The sequence below is a fragment of the Arachis hypogaea genome, chromosome 13 (genome assembly GCF_003086295.3).
Source record: "Arachis hypogaea cultivar Tifrunner chromosome 13, arahy.Tifrunner.gnm2.J5K5, whole genome shotgun sequence".
Lineage (NCBI taxonomy): Eukaryota > Viridiplantae > Streptophyta > Magnoliopsida > Fabales > Fabaceae > Arachis > Arachis hypogaea.
Window position 1 is genome coordinate 809,812 of NC_092048.1, and position 10,840 is coordinate 820,651.

General features: G+C 36.2%; 1 protein-coding gene across 3 annotated transcripts; it reads right to left on the minus strand.

Moving 5' to 3' along the window:
* Positions 1–1,187: 1,187 nt before the first annotated feature.
* On the minus strand, positions 1,188–9,594 carry LOC112736243 (uncharacterized). 3 transcript variants are annotated; one of them, XM_025785613.3, is made up of 4 exons: positions 8,647–9,594; positions 7,306–8,275; positions 2,628–3,822; positions 1,188–2,359 (listed from the first exon to the last, which is right to left on the minus strand). In XM_025785613.3, the coding sequence occupies exons 2-4, from the start codon at positions 7,381–7,383 to the stop codon at positions 1,869–1,871; spliced, it is 1,764 nt and encodes a 587-aa protein (XP_025641398.1). In that variant the 5' UTR covers positions 7,384–8,275; positions 8,647–9,594; the 3' UTR covers positions 1,188–1,868. The 3 variants fall into 3 exon arrangements, with proteins under 3 accessions (XP_025641398.1, XP_025641397.1, XP_025641401.1); XM_025785612.3 differs by having other exon boundaries at positions 8,511–9,372; XM_025785616.3 differs by having other exon boundaries at positions 8,787–9,030.
* Between the last annotated feature and the right edge of the window lie 1,246 nt (positions 9,595–10,840).

Consider the following 10,840-nt stretch of genomic DNA (forward strand, 5'->3'; position numbering starts at 1 on the left):
CTCTCTCTACTAACCAAAAAGCTATGTTGCACATATATGAACACGGATATGGATACAGGACACGACATTATACAGAATAGACAGATACACGAATTTAAAATTTTTATAAGATACGAGAATACGGTATATATATAAAATATAAAATAATTTTTAGATAAATTATAATGATATTTTGATCTTTTATTAATATTAAAATATAAATTAATTTTTTAATTATATAAAATATTTAAAATATTTTTTGTTTTAATAATTGATAATATATACTATTTATAAATTCGTTTCAAAAATACATGTTAAGAAAAGGCTGAACACACTGACACGTGATGATATTTAAGTGTGTCCAAAATTGATTAGAGAATATTTTTTTATTTTTTATTAAGACGATTGAACACAGAAGATACACGTATCGAATGAATGTCAATGAGTATCGTGTCTAAAATATGTCAAACACATGAACACGATAAATCAATGAAGTGTCCATGCTTTATAGCCAAAAAGGAAAAGAAGAAAGTGGCAAGTCATATTATTGGGCTTATTAAGATATTTACACGTTGAACATGAACACAAGACAGAAGACAAGAGTAGTACTAGGTAGTCAAGGCACTAATGGTATTGAATCATATAGGAATAAAAAGATGATAAAATCTAGCAGTGGTCAAGTTAATTTTTTATGTGATTCTAAAATTAATTAACAATAAAAATTCTTTCTTTTTTTATTATTGTCATAACTCAAAAGAAATGAGCAACCCTATATATATAGTAGGAGCCATTGGTATTTGAGGGTGTCCAAATAGCAATGAATTCGGAAGAAGGGGTTGGGAAAAAGTTGTTTTCGTATTTAATTGACTCGAATGCTTCGTTGTATGGAGTATTAAATTAAATTAAATTAAGGTAGACAATTGTACACCTTGAACTTAATTTGAAGAGGCTTACAGCTTAGTTATGAAGACATTTATATACTCCTACATAATAAATCATTAATGAGGTTGGTGTGTTCTGCCAAACTTGTTGCTTGGGGGAAATTATAAAAACAATTTCTCTCTTTCTTCCCTCTCATCCAAAACTGAAAAGGAACCTAACTTGCAAAACCTAGTTTTTTCATTGTTGAATGCATATCAAGTACACCTCAAATATTCAATTCAAGACAAAGGGTTGGCCAGTGTATGCTACCATTATTCAAGAATATATTTCAAATCAACCTTGACCATATTAGGAGTAACACTCATTCAAACGACCAATAAAATTTACAGGATACTGAATGAATGAATCCGATCATTTTTTTTTCTTTTTTTTTTTTGAGGGGGCTCCCTTCTCTACCATACATATCCTTTTAAAAGAAAGTTCTATATGTTACAAATCAAAATTGTGGTGGAGTTGCCAAGGCCACACATGTATTCTTTTTCTTACATTCTCATTCCTCAATTAGAAACAGTGCCTCAGCTCTCAACAAAAATAAGATAAACAAGATGATGCACAAGCTAGCATGTTTCCGCTCCTCTCCTCTCTCTCCCAGTATCCACAACCTGCAAAGGCTGCATAACAAGAATTGCACCCCAAAACCAGGCCTGCAGCAATGCATCAAACAATGCAACTAATAGTGACACAAAGTTGGTCCAAGGTGAGTGATTGGTCAGACTCAGAAGTCACCACCCCAGACAGTTTTTAAGATCAATGCAATCAGCAGTCACTGGTTACTTTGTTGCAGTGTGTGCACAAATAACAAAAGAATGCTTTCAAGAAATTTGGAATCAGTTCCTAGCTCCTCCCTCGTGCTGCAGTTTTGGTCCCATATAGGGGGCTAGAAAGGAGGGTTTCCTCGTGCCGACTATATAATTGAAGTATCATGTGCCAATCATGCGTGTAGTCAATCAGTATGGAATGACATATGGCAGAGCAAAGACATCTACTGGCTCTATGTGCAAACCTTCTGACCATACTTGATGTGGTTCTGTAACCTCAGAAGATCCCACCACACGTCTCGTTTCTGGAAAATTACTGCTACCAAACAACCATTCTTGATCATCGAAACCAGACCACTCCTCCATTTTCGGGATTGAATATACCTGGCTTAGGTACTTGGTATCCGGATGAGGGGGTTTTATGGTTGCTCCAATGACCGGTTCAGCTGGTGCAGGAGGAGCAATATGGCTCTTGTTTGAGGGAACTTCAAACGGCTGAGTGTCAATGATGCCGTTTATCTTGCCTGCCTTGTTTTCTATCTTAACATTAGGGGCTGCTCCTCCTTGCCTGTCAGATGCATTTGGAATGGAAATTTGGCATGGTTCCAATATCCTTCCATTTTCGGCGAACAGGTGAGAGGAAGATGGTCTTGGCAGCTTACTAGGCCAATTGTCATTGGCTGTAAGAAAATTCAAAAGTTAACGACAACTCGTCAGCCAACAGCAAAACACTGAGCCAAGATCAATGTGACTGAAAAGATACCTACAATTAAAATAACAATCTAAACATCTGACATCATCATAAATCCACATTCTCTCTTGGGATGTTGGTATTATTCCATGTGTTAAACAATATTAATTCAAACCAGGTAAGAGGTGTAACCCATTTATATTTACATACAATTTGAAAATATCTAGTAATCAAAACGCATCACAAATAACACTCACCACGTGGAACTCCATTTGATTCAACATCCTTTCGTTTCTTGGGATTTTCACCAGTAACAGCATTCTCATGGCCGTTCTTGACTTGTGACAAAGAATTTAAACCTATAGGACCAGCTTTGTTGCATTCTTTTGATTTATTGAGCTCTATGTTTTTAACTTCGGTATGCTCCATAGCTTTCTCCTCTTTTTTCTTCTCTTTGTCCCTGTCTTTGTCCTTTCCATGCCCTTTTTTCTCCTTCTCTCTATCTTTCCTTTTTTCTCTCCGTTTTTCGTCTTTTTTTTCCTTAACCTTTTCTTTTCCTTCATCTTTCTTTTCCTTAACCTTTTCTTTTACTTCATCTTTCTTTTCCTTAACCTTCTCTTTCCCTTCAATGCTTGCTTCCAAAGTCTTCTCAATTTTTTTCTCCATAAGTTTGGATAATCCATCAAATCTGGGATGAATATTTCCAGCTTCCAAAGTCCTATTCTTCTCCAAAACTTTGGGTGCTCCATCAACTCTGGGATGAAAATTTCCAACATGATTCTGAACAGCTGCATTTGCAATAGGTCGGTCTTGAGCCGGGATTCCTTTTCCATCGATCTTCTTAGCAATAAAAGCCTTATCCTTGAGTTTTTCCTTACCATCAAGCCAAGCACCACTGCCCTTTCCCACAAACCTAACAGCCTCCTCCTCTTTCCTGTGGTCTATATTTGTGAACTGAACCAAATGATTTTCAGTTCCTCCGTTACCACCCCTAACCATCCTATCCAACTCCATGAGGATTTTAGAATCCTTGTTCTCCTTAGCCAGATGATTGTTTTGTCTGGCCTTCTCCCCATTGTCAATGGTATGCTGTTTGGCAGGTTTCTCCTCAACAAGAGTACCCTTCTTATCATTTTGCCTGGAATCCTTTTGGTAGGCTTTACCCACATTTGGACCCTCAGCATGTCGTGGAAATTCTTTGTCGTCTGCAGTGCCTGTTTTACTGTTATCTCTATCTAAGACCTTTGCCTTGTCCCTATCCTTCTCCTTGACCTTGACCTTGTCCTTGTCCTTGTCCTTGTCTCTATCTTTCTTCTTTTCTCTGTGTTTATCCTTTTTGTCCTTCTTTTCCTTATGTTTTCCATCCCTTCCTTCTTTTTCTCTCTTCTCCTTACTTTCTTTCTTTTCTTTGTCCTTTTTCTCCTTTTTATGTTTCTTTTCTTTGTGCTTTTCCTGAAAAGATCACATGGTGTAAAGAGATATTTCAGACTTTAGGTGCAGATTTAAGCAAACTTGGGAGCAACACACAGGCAGAATATTTTGATCAAATATAAGCATGAACTTCATTTTAATGCCTAAATTTCTTAGCAGCATCAAGCACCAGATATTTCAATTCAACAGAAGCATGAACATTCTAATAGGATAAAGCTGGCCATTCAAATTAACAATATTTCACAGCCTTTGCAATACATGACAATTATAAACGGCCAGTAATAACCCACAGATTAAAAAACAGAGCACAACACCCTCATATATTATCATGCCTGACTTAACAAAGAGCGAGATAATAGGTGATACCCCGATCAATTTGTTGCTCATATACAAAGGCAGCAAACATAGACCTGCGCAATCTTCTTCTTAATCACAAGACATAATCATCTAGACTACAGTTAATATATTAGCCTACTGTATGGGATCAACGACATATATAATTCTTAAAATTAGAAATTAGGACCCACTAAGGATATTTTTGTGTAAAGCTGAAGCTTCTTGTGAGGGTTTTGCACACCCATTACCAAATGAAGTGACAAGATAAGCCCTAATGCTAAATAAGAAAATTTCTACATGGTGCATTTGACAAACTAAAAACTATAGCATTGAACAGCTCATGTGAAAATAATTTCATTTTAGTGCAGAGTGGAATTTTAAAGGGATAGAAGTAAAAATGAGTTAAACACAGATATAATCTATGGTAGGATACAATGTCATTGTTTGATTCATGTAAACAACTCCACCTACTGAGTAGAGAGATAAGGCTTTATTGTTGTTTGTCAATGCAGAGTAAAATAGGAGAAGCTTAAAATTTAATTATTCAAATGAGGAAAGCATTGCTGGTAAATTCATTTCTGTCATCCCATATGTCAAATGATTAGCACTTCATATAGATTCACTTTCTGTATGTCTTAAACATATAACATTGAGGTTAAGGCTAAAGAAACACTCATATTCAGAACTCGATTATTGCACATAATATCAAGCTACAAGAATACAGTTTCATGTAAGGTCATGTTAACATGCAGCATGCTTTGAATATCTTACACTTATATTAGTTGAAGATTCAAGCAAACAGCCATAATCTCCACAACTAGACCATATTCTGCCCTACAATCCCTTCAGCATATCAACCAATTTGTTAATCTAACTGATCTTGATAAAATCAACCTCCACAATGAATGCCCTCAAGGAAGAAAAGATACTTGGTTTTACTTTCCATTTGATCTCAAAATATTTCCCTCATATGCTGTTAAGAATTTAAAGACATAATTTACTCAGGTGTCATTTTTGTCCTTTGCATGTACAGCTGGAGGGGGAAGTGGCATTGAAAAGCCACTGATCAGCTAAATCACGAGAAACCTAAATATCATAATCATCTTCGCTTAAGGTAAGAGTGTTGTAAAGTAACTGTACTTAATCAGGTATACCCTGAACTCTCCTTAGAACTCATCTTGCAAAGAATTGACTACCTACGAACCTGAAGGCATGAGGTACCTATTAGGGAATGTTACAGATGCAAGGATCCTACCACAGATTGAAACAAGGAACCATCCTGTTAACCAACCCTATTAGAGGAGGAGAGATTGGGACACCAATCATATGGCACATTTCAATTATTCCCCGTGTGGTAGGGGAAGGGGAGATTGCAAATAAAGAAGTTCACAACAAGGAACTTTGATTTTTATTTTTTATTTATGAAAAAGTTCAAAAAAAGGAACTTTTGCAATTGTTGAACTCTCACATGATTCCATAACTGTCCCTTAGTTTCCAAATTCTATACCCATCCCCCCCCCCCCAAAAAAAAAACAAAAAACAAAAAAACACCAGCTTCAAAATTCTCACTCTTGCTTACCAAACCGATATTTAGATCCCCTTTTGGCCAGTGTATGGTTTTGCTAACAGCAGTTATTTCAAACTTTTTAGTGTCATATTAGAATACACATCAGATTAGGCTTAAGTTAAAAATACACACAGGCCATTTCAAACAGTGGCCTGTCTTTGAAACTTCAAAAAGCTGTTATTATTATGTCAACATGGCCAGTCTTTTAAAGTTTCCTATCATATGCAAGATCAGGTCATAAAACCTTTAGATCTTTTCCCCAAATGGTTGTCAGTATCCTTCAACCAAAAGCGCTCTAAATCCTATCATTCCACATCAGTCAGCAGAATATGATTGTTAGAACATACATGAAGGATGAATATCTATGTAGGCCACCCAAAAATTTGAAAATCAGGCTTTATTCCATGTGACAGAAGCAAGAAATAAAAAAAAGCATTGCTCTCAAACAATACTGATACTTGCTTAAATAGGTAACGTGTCATACTATTTTAAATCGGAAGACAGAACATCAAACACAAAGATAACTGTTTTACAACAAAAGCACTCATCACACAAATCACACCCTATGGTTAGAGAACCTGCACCTACTCCCCTGCAAAACCAGCAAAAATCCAAAACAAAAGTAGTAATTTGCATGGTAGTATGAATGACTGCACTATATGTGTTTACTTTGTCAAGCATGCTAAATACTATTATAGGCAGCTATGAATCAAATGATACATCCATGCTATTAACAATTTAACATGAAAGTAGATATCTATTTTACAAGGGAAGAATAAATCCCAATGGTTTTCTATCAAAATAATTAAACTATGTTGGTTTCCAGGGAAAGACAATATAACAATGAGGATTTAATGAAACTTGTGAGGAGATCGATGTGCATAGAACAGGATATACATACAATGTTCAAAATATCCTTGCTCCTAGAGCAGCAAGAACATAATTTCTACACTCAATCCTCTTTGGAACTTATATAATCAGCAATGCACTTCCACCAAACTGTCCAAAATCCAATTTTGGACACAGCCCAGAAGTATTTCAGACAAAATACAGAAAAATATAGCATGAATCACATAAGCATATAAGATGACAAAGTGAACATTTGACATGACATGCAACTATGGGAAGTAGTATATCATAAATGAACGAAAACTTCCATAAACCAAGATGAACAAAGCCCACTGGTCCATGCAGGAAAAAAAATTAAACTATCAAATTCAGTATGATATGAACTTAGTCGTACTCCGTTCTCACACTCTCTACCCCCCCCCCCCCTTTTCTTCCCCTCTCCCAAAAAACAAAAAAACCAAAATCCTTTGTGAATTTGTGATGTAATCTTTAATCATCCTAAATTGTATCCATACCCCAATTAAACAATACCTTTCTACAAATGGTCTGTATGTCATTGTTTGAAAGAGCCTATGTAGTGGACTCTAAGCAACAAATTCATTATTACTTGGCATGAAAATTATCCAATATTATGATTAAATTGAGCAAGAATGCATGACAGCACTTAGTCTCCTCCAATGTCTAATGTACATAATCATGCAAATTAACATTGTCAAACTCCATGTGAATATAGAATTAAAAAGTATAATAACCTTTTTTAACAAGTCTACTTCATCTGTTCTAGCTTCCTTTTCATATCCTGGTGGTGGAAATGGAAAGCACCGCGACATTGCACAAAATCCAGATATGCCCAGTGCAAAATCCTTCCAAAATTGAGAGTGCTTCAATTAGTTTCCAGCAGCAATGTTCCAGAAAGGGAACGAAACAGCAACTATGCTCCTGTCCATGCACCATGTCATCACACTCATTTCCAGTTTTAATATTCCTCCATAAACCTCTTGCTCACTAGAAACACGGATTACGGAAACCACCAAGGTTTGCTTTCCTTCACCAAAATATGAAAACAGCTCAAACTATTATTACGGAACTTAATTCAAAACTGCGGAGCACAGCAACTACTCAATCTAAGTCTAACTCAGTAAAGTCCTAGTGCAACCACAGATGAGGATTCAACACAAACCCAATCAGTATAAGTTTGGGAGCACTATGGACTATGGTATGGTATTAAGCTCACCCTAACAATGTCAATCCAAAAGGGTTTCTTCAGAAACAATAATGGACCACCAAAATCAGATCCTCTGTGTTTCCTCGACTAAAAACAAAGAATGATCAACTTTTTCTCCGTGCCAAGGCCAGAAACCAAAACGATTCCCCAGCTAAGACTGAACAAGGGAACACCAAAAATGAAAGACTGGGAAAGGCTTTTTGTACTGTTTCAAAAATCCGTTCTCAAAATCTTGATCACTGTTACTGATATAGACAATCCTCTTCCATGCTCATAGTAGCAATGTTCATCCCCATCTTAAGCAATCTCCAAGTGCAAATGATCAAACACCTTAGCCCCAAATCCACAATTTGAACCCTTGAAGAGACTAGAGCTCATGCCCATTTCACGAAGGAGCAACCCTCAGTCTTCCGTTGAATCACACACTCTGATCAAAACCCTAATCACTCGGAAAATTTCCAAATTCCGCAACTGCCGAGCTTCGATCCAAAGAAACCCTAGAAAAAGGAAAATCCACCAAACCAAACAAGTTGAGTATACATACATACCCGTCAAAAGACACTCGCATAGAAAGAAAACCCTAATCCCAATTCTGGAAAACGTTCGTTGAATAAAACCCCTCCTTCCCCGGTGGAGAGAATAATACCAAAAAAACAAAGGAAGAAGAAAGAAAGCGCATTAAAAAGCAGCAAAATTGAAACGGAATAAAGAGAATCGAACACTTTTAGGTACCTAAGCAATAATGGGTATCGATCAAAAGGGGGAAAAGAAGCTCTGATTCGAAGCGTTAACGAGAAAACAAAAAAAAAACGTGAAATTTCGATTGGTGAAAGAGATTAGAAGGGGAAATTTTGCTGGAAGAGATTACCTTGCCCGCTACAAAGTGGACATTGTAGGAGGACAAGATCTCTACCTCTCTTCACAGGAAACACGAATACACCAAAAATAACAATCTTAATATATGGTATAATATTCTATAAAAAATATATTTTTTTTTGAAGGAAGTACTTTTTTTTCTTTCTTTCTTTTCCTTTTTTTTCCCCTTCTCTTTCTCTTGTTCTGTGTTGTGTTGAATTTGGTATGCTATGTGATATGATAGAGCTGTTTCTTGCTCCCTTTCTAGATTCTGGGTTTTTGGTTCTCTTTTGTGTTTTTTCCCACTGCTTCTTTTCTCCTCTCTCTCTCTCTCCCTCTCTCTCTCTCTCTCTCTCTTCCTTTGGTTATGGGGTGTATGCGTTTGTGTGCTTTGAGTAATTGTGTATCGTGTTGTCTCTCGTATATAAAATCTATAATTATTGCTAGGTTATTTATTTATTTTTTTATTATTTTTTTTCTCGCTTTCTTTGCTCTTTCTCTATTCCTAATGGGCTCTAAGGTGTTGTTCCTGAGTTCGGAAGTTACACGCGAGAGAGATTGGAAGAAGAAAAACAAAAACATTTGAAAACCTAAATACCCGAAATTGTAACAAAAGAAAAGGGGCAAGAAAGGGAAACCATAAGGCCAGGCCGAAGCACATGCACATGACTAACATCTTTGTGATCTCAGGGATCTAATCAGGTGATAAGGGTGATCAACTATTAAGACTAAGAAGAATAATCTTTTGCCATCAAATTATTCGTATAGATAGATAGTCAACATTTAAATACAAAGGATTTTTTAAAAAAATTCTTAATGTGAAATTAATGATTTATAATTTTGGTGGTAAGAGAGATGAGAGAGAGGATGTGAGAGATGGAAGGATAGGGTTAGACAGCCACAACACTAGGACAAGGATCTAAGCTTCTGGAATCGAGAAGAGTATTTTTGTTTGGAGAAGAAATTTTTTACTATTTTTTACTATTTTTATGGACAGGCTACTAGAAAAAATATTGAAGCAAGAATTATATAGCTTATTTACTTGGATGAGGCAGATCAGTGACATATATTTGTCACAAAAACAGAAAAATGGTATAGTATACCTATTTGCTTTCATACGATACACCACAAAGGGAAGAATTTTAAAAGCAATAACATAAATGAATTACACACCATTAAGAAAAAAATGAGATTTTTATGAGAGAGGCTAAATATAGAAGGGAGATTAATACCCAAGAGAAGAACGCGATAGACGTTGAAGCTACTATGAGGCATGTAGATGACGGAGTATTCGAACGTGGGAGAAATCTTGTTCTGGGAGGGGATCACGTGGAAAGTAGGAAAAAAGATAGAAAACATGAAGGATCCATATGGAAATGAGTGGAGAAAGAAAGTAGAAGTCTCGGTGGCAAAAAATAACTTGAGCTGGATGCAGAAGAGTATTATTGGGGCCACGACGAAAGCTATAGACTTCGGCATGTTGAATGCAACAGTTCGAAAGGACTAGCTTCACGTAGTCAAAGTTCGTGAGATGGGAGAGTACAAAGCCTTGCTGACCGTTGATAGCGTTCTAAGTGCGAAAGAAGCTCTCACACTTAACATAGATGGTCTGTTGAATATTTTAATAGCATATGGAGATAGAAGGATAATGAATGAAGCGAAAATAGATAGGTGTGGCTAAAATGCTTTGGAGTTCCTCTACACGCTTGGTCAGAAGATACATTCTGAACTATTGGTGGACAGTGAGGTGAGGCAGTGAAGTGTAACGAAGCAACAAAATTCTATTTGTCATTTAGTGTTGGACGAGTGCAAATAGATACATGTATATTTAATGTTATTAACAAATGGATACACATTATCACAGGCATAAGTGGATTTGATGTGTTCGTTAAGGAAGTTGGAAGCGAGGTATATGGCACAGTGTGTTATATGATGATGGATGATATAGAAGAAAATAGTAGGATCATCATGAGAGGAGGATATACGACTAGCAAGATAAAAGTGAAGATTGTGGAAATGGGAGTACACCGTTGTTGTTGGAATGAAATGCAGTGGTAGAGATGGTGGTGCAGATGGCTAGAGAGGAAGATCAATAAAATGGTAGTGTTGTAATTTACCATGAAGATTTGAATAAATGGAGGAAAGAATTTTCAAATCAGGAAACGACACACACGACAATTAAGGCAATTAATTCAATTATGAAGAAG